Consider the following 16,659-nt stretch of genomic DNA (forward strand, 5'->3'; position numbering starts at 1 on the left):
TCTTTAAATCGGTTTCTGTACTCCTCCCCGACGAGAGGAGTAGCGCTAAAATCGGTATTACCATATCGGATTAGGGTTAGTGTGGCCACAAATCGATGGTATTGGCCTCTGGGCAGTATCCCACAGTGCACCACTGTGACTGCTCTGGACAGCAGTCTGAACTCGGATGCACTGGCCAGGTATACAGGAAAAGTCCCGCGAACTTTTGAATTTCATTTCCTGTTTGGCCAGCGTGGAGCTCTGATCAGCACAGGTGACCACACAGAGCTCATCAGCACAGGTAGCAATGCAGTCTCCTGAGAATCGAAAAAGAGCACCAGCATGGACTGCACAGGAGGTACTGGATCTGATCGCTATATGGGGAGAGGATTCAGAGCTAACAGAACTCCGTTCCAAAAGATGAAATGAAAAAATATTTGAAAAAATTTCCAAGGCTATGATGACCAAAGGCCACACCAGGGGCTCAGTGCAGTGCAGAGTGAAAGTTAAGGAGCTCAGACAAGCCTACCAGAAAACCAAAGAAGCAAATGGAAGGTCCGGGTCAGGGCGGAAAACATGCCACTCCTATGCTGAGCTGCATGCAATTTTAGGGGGCTGCGCCACCACTACCCCATCCCTGTCTGTGGATTCCGAGGTGGGAGTTGTAATCTCAACCATGGCTGAGGATTCTGCAGAGGGGGAAGATGAGGAGGAGGAGGAGGAAGAGGAGGATGACCTTGCAGCGAGCACACAGCACTCCATTAGCCCCAACAGCCAGGAGCTTTTTGTAGCTCAGACAGAATTACCCTCCCAGGCCTCCCAACCCACTAGCCCAGACAGTGAAGCCATGGAAGTGACCTCTGGTGAGTGTACCTTTGTAAATATAAAACATGGTTTAAAAGCAAGCGTTTTTTAATGATTGATTTGCCATGAGGGCTTGGGATGCATTTGTGGCCAGTAAAGTTACTGGAAAAGTTTGTTAACATGTCTGGGGATGGAGCGGAAATTCTCCAGGGACATCTCCATGAAGCGCTCCTGGAGGTACTCCAAAAGCCTTTGCAGAAGGTTTCTGGGCAAGGCAGCCTTGTTCCGTCCACCATGGTAGGACACTTTACCATGCCATGCATGTAGCAAGTAATCGGGTATCATTGCATGACAAAGCATAGCTGTGTATGGTCCCAGTGATTGCTGGCATTCAAGAAACATCCGTTCTTTATCTCACTCTGTTATCCTCAGCAGAGTGATATCATTCATGGTAACCTGGTTGAAATTCAGGAATTTAATTAAGGGGACAGAGATGGCCATTTTCCTACTGGGCTGTTGCTTAAAAGAAATCCTTCCTTGCACGTAGCCAAGGGGGGGGAGGGGAGGAAGGATAGCGCTAAGCTTTTTTGCGTTTGGCTAGCAGGAATCGTCCCAGCTACCAGCCACGCGATGGGGGGCGGAAAGGGGGGTGATTAGCAGTGATCTTCCATGATACCAGCCAAGCAGTGGGGGGAGGGGTAAAGCAATCATCCTAGAGAATTGGATGGGGGGGTTGGCTTCTGCTGCTGGCATCTGGCTGCGTGTAATCAGCGGCCAGGTGATTTGCCTCAGCCTCCCACCCCGCCATGAAGGTCTCCCCCTTACTCTCACAGAGATTGTGGAGCACACAGCAAGCAGCAATAACAAAGGGGACATTGGTTTGGCTGAGGTCTGAGTGAGTCAGTAATGTGCGCCAGTGCGCCTTTAAATGGCCAAATGCACATTCTACCACCATCCTGCACTTGCTCAGCCTGTAATTGAACAGCTCCTGATCACTGTCCAGGCTGCCTGTGTATGGCTTCATGAGCCATGGCATCAAGGGGTAGGCTGGGTCCCCCAGGATAACTATAGACATTTCAACATCCCCAACTGTTATTTTCTGGTCTTGGAAGTAATTCCCTTGCTGCAGCAGTTTAAACAGAGCAGTGCTTCTGAAGACGCGAGCGTCATGAACCCTTCCTGGCCATCCCACGTGGAAGATGGTGAAACGTCCCTTGTGATCCACCAGTGTTTGCAGCACCATTGAAAAGTACCCCTTGTGGTTTATGTACTGGGTGCCCTGGTGCTCCGGTGCCAAGATAGGGATATGGGTTCCATCTATCGCCCCCCCCACATTTAGGGAATCCCATTGCAGCAAAGCCATCCACTATGATCTGCATGTTTCCCAGAGTCACAACCTTTCGTAGCAGCAGCTTAATGATTGCTTTGGCTACTTGCATCACAGCAGCCCCCACTGTAGATTTTCCCACTGCAAATTGATTCCTGACTGACCGGTAGCTGTCTCGTGTTGCAAGCTTTCAGAGGGCTATTGCCACTCGCTTCTCCACTGTGAGGGCTGCTCTCATCTTGGTATTATGGCGTTTCAGGACAGGGGAAAGCAAGTCACAAAGTTCCATGAAAGTGCCCTTACGCATGCGAACATTTCGCAGCCACTGCGAATCGTCCCACACCTGCAAAACTATGCGGTCCCACCAGTCTGTGCTTGTTTCCCAGGCCCAAAATCGGTGTTCAATGGCTAGAACCTGCCCCATTACCAGCAGGATCTCCAAAGTGCAGGGGTCCACGGTATGAGATAATTCTATGTCCATGACCTCATCACTCTCATCGTCGCGCTGCCGTAGCCGCCGCCTCTTCCTCGCCTGGCTTTGCAGGTCCCGGTTCAGCATAGACTGCACGAGAATGTGCGAGGTGTTTACAACGTCCACTATTGCGGTATTGATCTGAGCAGGGTCCATGCTTGCTGTGCTATGGCGTTTGCACAGTTTGCCCAGGAAAAAAGGCGCGAAATGGTTGTCTGCTGCTTTCAGGAAGGAAGGGGTGAGGCTGTACCCAGAACCACCCGTGACAATGATTTTTTGCCCCATCAGGCACTGGGCTCTCAACCCAGAATTCCAAGGAGCGGGGGAGACTGCGGGAACTATGGGATAGCTACGGGATAGCTACCCACAGTGCAATGCTCCAGAAATCGATGCTAGCCTCGGACCATGGACGCACACTGTCGAATTAATGTGCTTAGTGTGGCTGCGTGCACTCAACTTTATACAATCTGTTTTATAAAACCAGTTTATGTAAAATCGGAATAATCCCGTAGTGTAGACCTACCCTCAGATTTGCAAAGCTGCCTAAGGGAATTGGATACCTAGCTCTCATTTGGCGCTTTGAAGATGCCCCCTTTGAAGAAGGCAGCAGAGGGTGTGTGTAGCTGGTTTAGTTGCTTAGTGGAATATGCATGGGCTGAACAAAGTATTTAGAAGAACCTTGGGTTTATTCACTGACAGTTATAGACTCATAGACTCTAGGGTCAGAAGGGACCAATGTGATCATCTAGTCCAACCCCCTGCACAAAGCAGGCCACAGAACCCTACCCATCCACTTCTATAACAAACCCCTAACCTATATCCAAGTTATTGAAGTCTTCAAATTGTGGTTTGAAGACCTCAAGCTGCAGAGAATCCACCAGCAAGTGACACATGCACCATGCTGCAGAGGAAGGTGAAAAACCACCAGGGTCTCTGCCAATCTGCCCCGGAGGAAAATTCCTTCCTGACCCCAAATATGGCGATCAGCTAAACCCTGAGCATGTGGGCAAGACTCACCAGCCAGCCATCAGAAAAGAATTCTCTGCAGTAACTCAGATCCCATCCCATCCAACATCCCATCACCGACCACTGGGCATACTTATCTGCTGATAATCAAAGATCAATTGCCAAAATTAGGCTATCCCATCATACCATCCCTTCCATAAACTTATCAAGCTTAGTCTTAAAGCCAGATATGTCTTTTGCCCCCACAGTTGGGATGGTGCATAATACCATGAGCTGAACAACTTTACACCAGCCACCGACAGTAGCCAGGCTGGTTGTACATTGCTTTATGAGTAAAGAAAGCACGTTTGCTTGAGCCTCTTCTAAGCGAATGAAAAGGCTCCAGATATCCAAAAGAATATCCGCACCACAATAAGTAAACTAAAGCTGCGCTCAGCACCAGATTCAAACTTCCTTCCCCAAATTTTTGCACTGTTTGGTTGGGGTCCATATCTAGGCAAAACATGTTTAACAGAGTGGGGGAAATAATGAAAAGCACACCCTTACAATGACCATGCCTGAGAACACTCATTCTGTGGGCATGCTAAAAGTCAGACATTTGCTAGAGAGGAGAGAGCTGATTCAGAGAAGGGAAGGAACTCTGACACAATAGCTGTCTAGTAAGATTTCCTGTCTGTCCTGGTTTTAGCCCATATGTGTGAGGAAAGCATTTTGCATGGCATTTTGGAAGGGTGCTTCCAAATCTGTTCCAACCAAACCAAGTGCAAAGAGAGGAGAAAATGTAACGTTCAGCAACAGGAAGGGAACCATTTGGAACTTCAGAATGGGAATTGGGTTGGTCTGAGTTGTGAGTAACTTTTTATTTAATCAAAACCAAGTTCCCCCTCTGTTGTGAAATGACTCCTGTTTGTGACACTGGCCAATTTATTGTGGCAGTTCTTACAGCCTAATAGGCTGTAGCCAGCCACTTGCTGCTGATGGTCTGCAAAACAAATCCAGTGATATCACGGACATGTAACTATTCAGTTCCCCAAAGAGATGGATATGTGAGATGTCTACAGGCCTGAACCAAATGATCACCCTGCCCTCCCCTGGTCACACTTTTCTGCTTTCTACTCTTTCGCTGGCATTAGAAACTACCACACTTTTCACTTCACAGTGCTGGAAACCTAAACATGGGAAATACCAGAGACAGCTATGTAAATACAAAGTGCGGACAGTAGGCGGAGGGAAGTTGCCACAACAAAGGATTTCTCTTAGACTTTAACCCCAGCTGGGTTTCTCCCTTCCCTCTACCATGTTCGGCCCACCTTAAAAAAAGAGACAGGAGAGAAATAAATATGTAAAAAAATGAACCTAGTTGAAAGTGGTCAATCTTCATGCTGCTGTTGTTCATGGTGCCAAAAATTGTGATGACTGAGATTTTCCTTGTGGCCATCTTGCAGAAACTCTCCAGGTATTCGTCTCGCTGTTGCACGTACATGGTGTTGTCGGCCTTAGGTGTTGTGATCAGCTAGGGGATGGCAGAGACAAAGAGTTGATTAGTTTTGGAACAAAGCCATAGCGAGCCCCTATGTCAGAGGAGCAGCTCTCCAAAGCAGAAGAGTATCTTAGTCCTTGCCCCTTGACTTTTCTTTTCCACACAATAGCCAGCAGCTCAGGAACTTACATTTATTTGTTTAGGGATAGATTTTGTCTTTAGGCTCAGCCCTGAGCAAAAGGTGATAGGTCAGCTAGAGGAATAGCCCCAGAGACAGCCCTCCAAGACACAGTCGCTCTGGTGCTCCCCTGTTGTGCTGGCAGGAGAAAAGTAAGTTGCTACAGACTTTACTAGGAACAACATACTCCCCTCTTACATCTTTGCCTTTCTGAATCCAGTCAGTTTTCCAGCCCAACCCATCGAGGCGGGAGTAGGTAGGCCGACCCACCCTCACATCCATTTGTTTGTAGAGGCAGGAACACTGGGTACATAGTGTCAGATCATCAAAGGTATTGAGGTGCCTAGCTCCCACTGATTTCAATGGGAGTTATGTGCCTAAATACCTTTGAGGATCTGAGCCAGGGGTCAGCAACCTTTGGCACGCGGCCTATCAGGGTAATCCACTGACGGGCTGCAAGACATTTTGTTTACATTGACCGTCCGCAGGCACTCCCCCTCGCACCTCTGAGTGGCCGCGGTTCACCATTCCCAGCCAAAGGGAGCTGTGGGAAGCGGCGTGAGCTCCAGGGACATGCTGGCTGCCACTTGGCGCAGCTCCCATTGGCCGGGAACGGCAAACCATGGCCACTGGGAGCTGCAGGGGGCCGTGCCTGTGAACAGCCAATGTAAACAAAATGTCTTGCAGCCTGCCAACAGATTACCCTGATGGGCAGCATGCCGAAGATTGCCAACCGCCGATCTAAGCCACAGCCCTTTCTTTTTCCTCTGTGCCCATATTCCAGACGTATCTAATGTGGTCTCTCTAGTCACTTGCATGGCTGCATTAGATCCAGGCACCACCTACCTCATATTTAGCCAAAAATACTTGGAAATTCCCACTTGTAGGCCTTATTTAATTTGTTGAGCGAGGAGGGAGGGGGAAGATATGTAAAGTGGTGGGGGGTGCGGCAGGAGGAAATGATTACAGTAGAATAAAAATATCTTAGGTTCACACCAATGCCTCCTCAAGTGTTTTCCAAAAGATGCAGGTGTGGGAGGTGAGATGACAGCTGTTTAACTATACAGCAACACCACACAACAGTTTAGGATGGGAAGTGGAGGAGAATCCTGCATCCACTTGAAACAGAATAGTTCTAACTAGAGCTAGACTGTCCAAAATCCCCAGATCCCAACTCCGCTGAACATTGGGGGAGTTGAAATCTGGAGCCAGATTTTGTGGTTTAGGCTTATCACAATACATAATAGTGTCTTAACTGTGTAAGGCTTTCTGGGATACTTTTTATGAAACATGCTTTATAAATACAGTTTATCAGTATGTTCAGTTACAAGGACGAGCTATAGGGCTATAGGGCCTGAGTCTCGTTTATACTGAGGCTCTTTTACATCACCCTGGTGATGAAAAAGTGCTTTAGTGTAAATGAGAATCAGGCCCATAGAGGTTATATGAACACAAGACGATTTGATTACTAATCTATAGCACAAGTCGTGTTATTTTAAAGTTGCAGTAAAATGCTTACAAAGAAGTATTTTAAATATTTTGAGAACTCAAATAAGTACCAGAAAACGAGCCAGGTTCTGCGCCCAGTTTTATAGCCAGTGTGTGGATCTGAATGCAAAATTTGGCCTAGTGTAACTGTATGGGTATAAGTGAGCAACGAATATGTCTCACTCTGGGAAATCTTGTCAGATAAAGTGGGAAGCATTTCAGAGGCAAAGAAAACCTCAAATCATAGCTTTAAAATAGCCTGGCATTCTCTGCAAAACAAACAGGGATTTACTTATTGGTTTAATTTTAGGTTGCATTATAACTGCTACTTGCCTATGTCCTCTGTGTGTGTGAATGAAATGCTACATACAGACCCTCAGTCTCCACTTCATCACCACAGAATAACATACAAAAACCAAACTCCCTCAGGCAAAACTTTCTGACCACAGATCTGAACCAGGGTGGGGTTTCAAAATCCAGATCAAGATGTGGATACAGATATTACAGCAGTACCCTATATCTATTAAGGGATGAACCAAAGCCCTTGCTCTGAACACCCTACAAACTTTTGGACGTTTGAAATTCAGATCAGAATCTGCAATTTGAGTCCAGGTCTCTGTTTAGCCAGTTGTAGCACTTAACCCGGCCCATGAAGTGGCTGGTTGAACCACTATAAGCAGCAATTTTCTCTCTAACTTCACGTTTGTGGGGAGGATTGAGACAGGATCTTTTGGAGCCAGGCCCTGTCATCCGAGTGGCCCAAAGGGAACAGTGTAGCAGAGCAGTGGGAAACAGCACAGGCAGAGCTGATACTAGAGAAGCCTGAGCTGATCCTTTTGGGAGGAAGATCAAGGACTCTGGAATGTAAGAGAACTGTACATCTGGGGCAACTGACTGGGAGAATTGGACCCGAGAGGAAGAGATAGCTGAGCTGGATAGAAAAGTCTGCTTGGGGAAAAGGGTACAAGAGAAAGGGTGCAAAGAAAGGTGGTTTTTATTTTAAGGGGCCTGAAATGTCAGTAGATCCAGATTTCAGTTACCTTTAATTTACCTTGTGCATGTGTCACATAAAACAAAGGCAGAGCCATGTGCTGTATCTCCAACATCACCTCCATCAATGACTACTGCATAATGAATCTAGCTTCCAGAAGGAGGAGACTACTAGTAGTAAGTATCGGACTGTGACAAATTCTAATGCAGCTTGGTAGCAGTGTTTGCCTGAAGCCTGTTCCGGCCCGACTACTCGAGGCTGGACGACTCATTTCATTTCTGAGCTCCAGCTGAGAAGTGATCTGATATCAGGAGATTCAAATTTCAGACTGAGTGATGAGTCACCATGGTCCTTGGTGAGGAAAGCAGTGGCTGTCTAGCTTCTGTGATTTCTCTTCTGTACTCGTCACTTTTTTTGGCCTGATGTGACACTAATTTTTGGAAGCCACAACATTCAGAACTAAAGCGAGGTTTCAAAGACCCTAAACTTCAGGGCAGTTCTGATCTGCGGTCTTGGTTTGGCCAAGTATTAAGACCAGGGTCATTTGCAAAATTCAGATTCCCCGGGTCAGGTTTTTTTCAAACAAATGGCCTCCTCCCTGTTTCCAAAATTCAATGCTTTTCAAATCTGCTGTTTTGGTTTGGATCTCTCTCTCTCCCTAGTACAGTGGTTCTCAAACTAGGGCCATCATTTGTTCAGGGAAAGCCTTGGTGGGCCGGGCCAGTTTGTTTACCTGCCGCGTCCACAGATTTGGCTGATCGCGGCTCCCACTGGCTGTGGTTCTCCACTCCAGGCCAATGGGGGCTGCAGAAAGCGGCACGGGCCAAGGGACGTACTGGCCGCCCTTCCTGCAGCCCCCATTGGGCTGGAGCGGTGAACTGCAGCCAGTGGGAGCCGTGATCAGCCGAACCTGTGGATGCGGCAGGTAAACAAACCGTCTCAGCCCACCAGGGGCTTTCCCTGAAGAAGCCGCGGCCCTGGTTTGAGAACCACTGCGCTAGCACATTTATTCCTGTTAGCCCTGCAGAGCTAATACAACTAGGGGAGAGAAAGTTGGATTCTGTGCTGTCTCATGCATCATCAGCGGAACTATCAACTGAACTCCCATGGCAGAATCTTTGTTACAGGCAATGGTATAAGGGGCAGGAAGAGCCTGGCTGGATTTTGGAGCCCTGGTGCTGTTGGTGACACTGGCCACTGGAAAATCCCTGTAAACTGAGCTAACCTATGAGACTGAATGAAGAGCTCCCACAATGCTATTTTTCAAAGAGCTACTTTTCAAAATGAACCTTTAAAGCGAATGCTGCCTACCAAAGAAATCATTTGAACTGGGGCTAAATTGTTCCCTTTCACAGGTGAAATGTTTTTAGATACATACAATGGAAAAACATACAATATTATTAAACCCTGGGAGAAGCAGCTCCAGGCTGTGCTCAGTTTCTAAGCCTTGGAACCTCACCCGAAGAGCCTGTTGTAATTAAACTAGCATAGGGTGGGCTCGCCAGAGAAAACTGAATGCCCAATTCCCATCAGAAATTAATGGCATCTTTGAAAATTCTACCTTCAGCCTGTATACGCGCAGGCATGTGTGCACATATGCATGCTCACACATGCCCATAAGCAGTGCCCCCAACCACTTGACCTGTTTCCAGAGGTTGGACACTAGCATCGCTATGAAACAGATGTCAGCTGGCAGAGCATGCTGGGAACTGGAATGTAGAGGGTAGTGGTAACACCAGCAAGCATTCCAATTTGGTTGATGGACAAAACCCACATTGCAACCTCATTTCATTAATATTCCCAGATATAGAGCCCATCACCGTACAGAGCCAAAACAATGATGGCTGTTCGGTAGCCCATGCAAAGCGAATGAGAAGGCTCCGGTCCAACTCCTCTCAGACAGCTGTCCACCATATCAAAGATGCCAACATGATTGGTGCCCTTTATTGGCTGTTGCAGCAGAAGGTCAAGGAGTGAATGGGCCATGGATGATGAACTCCCCTTTTGCCCCGAGAGAGAGTCCCACCAATGCAAGGTTAAGAACAGGCACAGTGCAGAGGGCAGTGATGCAAGCTTCCCCACTGGAGGCCTTTGTCTCCAAAGCTGTCAGACTGGTACCTTTCACCGCCATTTTAAAAAACAATGTTAAAAAAAATAACCCCACCCCAGATTTCCCATTCACTACAGTCTCACTAGGGGGGAGAATTATTTTAATGGGTAAGGTGATAATGCTCAGGAACATGCTACTTACAATGAGTCGCCGTTTGCCTTCAAAAAAATCCAGGAGGTTTGTCACCGATTTCCTGGAGGGCTGAACAAAAGGCTTTGTGTTTGGCTTCAGGTGGCCCTCATTCTCAGTCCTGCTCCCCTTCTTGTTCTTCTTGCTGCGGTCTTTGTCCTGCTTGTTCTTCTTCTCAGCTTTGTCCTTCTTGGCCTGCTTCTCGCTCTTCTGCAGCTTGTCTGGTCGCTCCTTTTTCTTCTTCTTCTCAGGCTTGTCTGGTCGGTCATGCTTCTTTGTCTCTTTCCCTTTCTTTGGCGGGACATTCCCTGCTGTGATCTCCTGCTCCAAGTGGGGAACAGCAGGCCTGCTCGGGTCATATTTATCCTCATATTCATTGCTCAGGATCTTTTCCTGAGTTCTCTTTTTAGGTGGCTTGGCTTTCGCTGGTTTGTGTTGGCCTGGCGTGACACTGGGATCCCGGTGTATATAGTCCTTCCGGTCTGTACGGTTGTCTCTAAATCTACCTGCGTTTGCCCTCGTGTAGTGCTCTGGGGTGGCCGGGGGAGCCTCTGTGTAGCTGTTGTAGCTGGCAACTTTGCCAGGTCTCCGGGTGGCTACTGGGTGTCTCTCCGGGTGACCATGCTGCCTATCTCTGCGGTTCTCATTCCACACAGGGGAGTAGAAATCATCAGTGGCTGTTCCCCGCGGGGCAGTTACCTCAGGCGCTGTGGGCAGCCTATCATAGTTGGAAGTGGTGTGTGACTTTGGGGCCCAAGTTCTCTGAGTGGTTGGAAGGGATGTGACTGTGGTGATAGGTCTGCTCGGCATCATCATCGTGCGGGTGGTTGCCTGGGTAGTGGTGGTTGTGGGAGGAAGGGTGATGGCCCTTGTTGTAGGGGGAGGAGGAGCCACTGTGGTTGTGATTAGTTTCCTCACTGTTTTGCTCCTTGTTGGCTGAGCATTGCTTCTCCTTGGCTCCTCCTTCCTTACCGACAGCTGGACTTGTCCACCACTTGATGTAGGTCTGGTGCTGCCACCATTGTTACTTTCCTCCACCACTTGCCCCTCCACTCCGGCAGCTTTGCATTTCTGGATGAAGCCCTTCTGCCTCATCTTCTCAATTTTCCTGATGGGGCTCTGATCGATGACTTCGTACATGGCCTCTAGCCTTACAGGGTAAGGATACCTTTCCTCCACCTGTAGAGTCTTCTTCAGCAGCACCATGCCAAATTTCCCCTTCTCCAGTTTCAGAAAGCTCATGAGCTTAGGGATGAGGCTGGGATCTAGAGGTTGTTCCAGGATTTTCCCTTCACTGGTTATCCTCCTGGCTTTCCCTCCTTCCTGCCCTTCCTCATGGAACAATACAATCTGCTGGATGTGCCTCTCGGCCAGTTCGCAGTAGACATCGCTCTTAAGCAGGCTCATCATGAGCCGGTAGTAGCCTTCAGAGGCATGAGGGGCAGAGATGACCCAGACTCTGTTCTTGCCAGCAAAGCTGGCCAGGACATTGGGAGAACTGAACCCTGAAGGGAAACGTACAATCCGTGACCGAGACACGGCAGACTTCCCCTCGTCCTTGATCATCTGAGGCTGGGGATGTTTGGACGCAGTGGTGTGTCTCTGTGTCTGCCTTACTCTGGCCCTGATGTTCCTGGCCTGGGCTGCCACTTCATCTCGCAGCAGGTCAGATTGTACATTTTTTGATGCCGGAGTATCCCTCTTGGCAACAGGACGTTGGAGATTTCCCAGTGAAGGTGTCCAACTCCTCTGGGATGCCTCCGACCTTCTCAGGAAGGAGAGCGATCCATTACTAGCCCTTTGAGAGAAAGGCAAGTAACTAATTCCATGGCTCCCTCTTTCTGCTAGCCTCACGGTCTTCTCAGAGTCACACACTAGCCATGTTGCCCACAGCATGGCTAAACTCAGAATGAGTGTCCAGTTCATTGTGCGATCCACTTCAAAAGAAATGAGGAGAAAAGTTAAATGTTAACGGTAGAATTTTAGATATAGACATATACAGGTATATCTTGCACTTTCTTAGTGACCAGAGAACAACACATAGACTGGGAAGTTTCAGTTATATAAAGTACTAAATACAAAACTTAGTCCTGTCATGGTATTTCTATAAAAAACTTTGGAGGCTAGTTCTAGAAAAGCACAGAGTAGATTAATTTAGGCAAAAAATGAGATAATCAGTCTATAACATGAATCTATTTATCTATCTATCCAAATAAGTAAAAAAATACAATAATTATGTTTACATCACACACACACACACACACACACACACATACACACACACACACACACACACACAGTGGCTCACAGACGTGGTAAGCCAAGAGTTTGTTTTTAACTTAAAACTTACCCTTTCAGGAAAGTTTCTGTTCAGGATACGTATCCCAGCCCTTTCTTTAGAGGGAGAGCAATGCCATGGAGTTTTGCTGCAGCTCACTGGTTTTTATGTAACAAAACAGACTCCAGAGAATGTCCGGTTCACTGTGGAGCTTTTACTTTTTTGTTTTTCTTCACCTTCTTGAGAAGTGGGATGAGGCAAAAGGGAATTTCCTTTGTGATCTTTGCTGCTCCATTTACCTGCAGGTCTGTCTTGTTTCTGTATCAGTCACACACACAGAGAAACACATTTCATCTAATAAAAGTGAACTCTCAGCTGTTTCTGAATCTCTCTCTTTTAAAGTTCCATGATCCTTCTAATCACTCCTTTCCTCCTTACTCTAGTTTAGCTCCTTTGTTTCCAGAGAGGAAAAGCCCTGGGATTAATATATTTTCCAGGCTGAAGCAAAACACAGGAATGCAATGTTGAGAAAAGAAGCCCCCTTTAGCCTGCTCTTTCTCTCCTCACTTTTTTTCCCAATCTTTTCCTTTTCTTCTTCCTTTTTGCTAGATGTGATCCCAGAAATGTCAGGATAATCTCAGCCCTGCTCTAAACCAAACTCAAACAGCAGCCGCCACTGGAAATGAGGTAAACTTCACTAAGAATTTAACAGATCAGCAGAACACCGCCTCCTTCCCACTTCAAGTCACTGAGGGAGGGTGGAGGAAATTTCTTAGGGGGTTGAAACGTTTCACATCATCATCATAAATCACTTTAGAAAAGGATGACTGCAACCTTAACTCTTTAAGCACCTTAAGCTCTCATACTGGCTTGACCTGCCCCCCAGCCCTCCCTTCCTTGTCTTCTTTTCTCATTCCACTAAACTGACACCATCAAGTTAAAAATCACATGCTTAAGAAACTCATTTCCTTACCGGTGTTAATAACAGCACATTGGATAGTTAAAAGCTGAGAGTTTTTTTTTTAAAACCTGATTTCCCCCCCACCCCTTTTCACTGTTTGTTTACTTTCTATATTTCAATCCTGGAAATAAAAAGAGACCAGTCAATTTCACCTTAGTTTCTAGTCAATTTCTCTTTCATATTCTCATACACAACTGCTGTAGTCTTTAATCTGCAAACAAACAAAGGGTGAGTTGATTTTTAAAAACTGGATCAAAAAATTTAAATACATATTTATATTAATTTTTGATTCACAGAAGTGTGAATTATACAAGTCAAAAACAAAAAGATGCAAACTTGCAGAGAGAGAGATGTGCAAAGACTTGATCTCCAGCTGGTTTAAATCAGAGTACATTTGACTATTGACTGCAGATCCTCAGCTGGTGCGAACTGGCATAGTTCCATTGCAAACAGACATACTAAGCTGATTTATACCAGCTGACTAATACCCAAGAGGTGGTAAAACATCACTTATTGGTAATTGATATACAACACTTAAAAGTACTAGAATGGAAGCATTGCTATTGCTCTTTGATTTGGAAAAGATGATGATGCTCATCATCATAATTCCTTTTTACAAAACCTAGTTTTATTTACAAATTCTAGATTAGATGTTTGATCAAATTTAAGTGGCCTTTTAAAAAAATGAAACACCCTACACTTTCCCCCTCTGTTTCAAAGTATTTGCATATTCATTCTCTCTCTGTCTCTTCTTTGCTTTGTTTTTGTTTTAAGTTGGCAAGTGCTATGGAAAACATTGCTGGTGCTTTTATTTTATGCTCATATGGGTGCAATGTTACATTTCTGTGGTTCATGGGTTGCTCTTGATGTAGGGCTGGATCCTGCAGTGTGCCATTAATCCTCAACTCCCTCCAGGATCAGGCTTAATAAGGGAAGCTTATTGCAAAGCGATGTGTTGGAGACAAACAACGGTGGTTGGACCAGTGCCCCATGTGTGTTGTTCCCTGGTTAGCTGGAGCTGGGAGGGTTGTGTCACTCCACCGACCTCCCAACTCTGGCACAGTGAGATGTCAAGGGTTTTTGATGAGCTCAGAAGAGCTGCCTGTCTAGACTTCCTCAGCCAAGGAGAAGCCACCATGCATGGCACAGAGTCATGATGTAGATCTGTTGGTGCAGATCTATTGACTGCAGTAGTTAGGGATTGTCCAACTGTATATTCTAATACACTAATATGCTGAGACATCTGTAGGAATGTGATTTACTCTCACAATATTCCGATAAAAAATTAGCACTAAGCAAAATCAGTGTAGCCCAGTTCAAAACTTGGTTAACTGATAGATCTCAAAAAGTAATTGTAAATAGGAAGTAATCATCCAGCAGGGGTGTTTCTAATGGGGGCCTTCAGGGACCTGTCCTTGACCCAATCCTGTTCAATATCTTTATCAGTACTGTAAAATTTGAAGATGACACAGATATTGGTGGAGATATAAATAATGATTAGCATAGATCAGCTAAACAGGCTGATTTGGGTCTCTTGTTAAGGTGGGCTCATTTAAACAGGGAAGGTAATTAACTATTGGAACAAATTACCTAGAGAGGTGGTGGATTCTCCATCACTGGAAGTCTAAGTCAAGAATGCTCTAACTCAACAGATTTTATGGGCCTGATGCAGAAATATTTGGGTGAGGTTGTATGCTCTGTGTTATGGACAAGGCCAGATTATATCATAATGGTCCTTTCTGGCCTTGAAATCTATGAATGGAAGTTTTGGCTAAACTAAGGAACTGACTCAAAACGTCTAAAAAAATGGATGGAGATTCAGAAAAGTTTATTTAAACACTGTCCAGTAGTTTTCACGTCCACGTGGCCCGTGTATTATCTGGAAGTGACCAGGACTTGAGATGCCATCTTATAGCAAAAAAGGCTGCTCTTAAGGTATTTTCAGCTCTGCTGGGACCAGGAAGTGCTGGACACCTTTTGGGAAAGTCCCTTCCTGCCAAGATTTGCGATCAAAGGCCAACCATTAGAACAGAACCTTTGAAAAGTATTGAAATTTGCCTTTCCCTATAGACCGCCCTTCTGCTCGTGATCTGGTGAGACAGCTGCTCTCATTGAAGATGCTGTCAGTATTACACCCAGGGTGATATTTTTAGGAGTCAGAAGCTGAACATTCTCAGCCGGAATTCCTCCATTGTGGATTTTGGAACAACCAGGCGATCAGGATGATCCCAAACTGGAATGCTTTCTGGGTATGATGAGGTGTCCATGGCCCTACTGGAGGCCCTGTGGTCCTATCACTTCCTGCACCAGGAAGGAGCAGTGAAGGTGGGTTTTTCAAGCCTGCTTAGAAAGGCTACACAGAAGCATCCAGGCTCAGATAAAAGGAGCAGTTCCTAGATGGGGCCAGAGGTGCAAGAAAGAGGGTAAAGAAAACCCGTGGGAAGAGGCCTAAAGAAGTAGCAGCAACTAAATGAAGGGAGCAGTATGTGACTGCTGTTTATAGGGTCCCTAAAGTTGGGACCAGAATAGTGGGCAGGCCTGGGTCCCACCACCAGTGACTGGCAAAGTGGCCTAAGCCCCAGGAAGGGGATAAGGGTCCTTTAGAAGCCTGAGCGAAGGGCTGGATTTAAAGGGCCCAGAGACAGGGCTGAAGACAGTCTGGTGAGGGCAGACAGCTTGTTGAACTCATTGATGTCTGGGAAGGGGTTTATTCTGACTGTATGACTTGCCCAATGGGTTGAGCCACTGAAGATCTGCTAAGCGAGGTCAGCAACTTACAGGTGCCAGGAGCAGGAAAAAGAGTGCAGTACCTCACCCAGCCACTCTGAAGCACTCGTGAGGTTAGTGCCCCCTGTTACACTGTGCATGAACAAATCTTGCCTGGACCAAGCCTTGCTGTGATACAAGAAAAGGATGTACCAAAAGTTGAAGATCAGGTAGGATGAAGTATTCCCTCAGGAAACTTGGTTTAGTCCCGTGGAGGGCTTTGGTGATGAAGACTGAAACTTTAAATTTGACCCAGTATTCCATGGGGAGCTGGTGAAGAGGACAGGGCGCTGGGGTGATGGGCACTCAGGGGGCTGTGTTACTGTGCCAATAAGCATAACGGTTCAGAACGAGTTGTAGTTTTAAGGTCAACGGTTTTATAGCTAGGTTCAGAAAATGACATTTTCAGCCTAGTGGTTACAGACACATGGATCACTATGGTTAAGCCATCAAGATCACCGCAACAGGATGGGGCATAGCATTCTTGTCAGCCGTAGTCCAGAAAGGGTGCTTTTCATGCACCCAGAAGTGGCGCCCAGTTCAGGGTGCACCAAGGCTATGGACTGCCTTAACAATCTGAGGGCGGTTGCCCCACCCACAGAGGGTGATGCTATGGCGCCGGTGAGATCTCTTAGGCTCTTTTACCTTTTCAGTATTTCCTAGGTTGTATTTCCCCAAGCTTTTCTCATTTTTGTTGTTCTCCCTTTCAGAGTTAGAGGCACTTTGCTGT

General features: G+C 46.6%; 1 protein-coding gene across 1 annotated transcript in view; it reads right to left on the minus strand.

Moving 5' to 3' along the window:
* CCDC80 (coiled-coil domain containing 80) overlaps positions 1-12,930 on the minus strand; it is a 39,276-nt gene extending 26,346 nt beyond the window's left edge. Inside the window, exons 1-3 of the mRNA XM_030532797.1 lie at positions 12,275-12,930; positions 9,937-11,861; positions 4,905-5,061 (exon numbers count right to left, since the gene is read on the minus strand). Coding sequence (XP_030388657.1) covers positions 4,905-5,061; positions 9,937-11,850 — 2,071 coding nt within the window. The 5' untranslated portion in view covers positions 11,851-11,861; positions 12,275-12,930. The remainder of the gene's footprint in view (positions 1-4,904; positions 5,062-9,936; positions 11,862-12,274) is intronic.
* Positions 12,931-16,659: the final 3,729 nt, after the last annotated feature.

The sequence above is a fragment of the Gopherus evgoodei genome, chromosome 1 (genome assembly GCF_007399415.2).
Source record: "Gopherus evgoodei ecotype Sinaloan lineage chromosome 1, rGopEvg1_v1.p, whole genome shotgun sequence".
NCBI lineage: Eukaryota > Metazoa > Chordata > Testudines > Testudinidae > Gopherus > Gopherus evgoodei.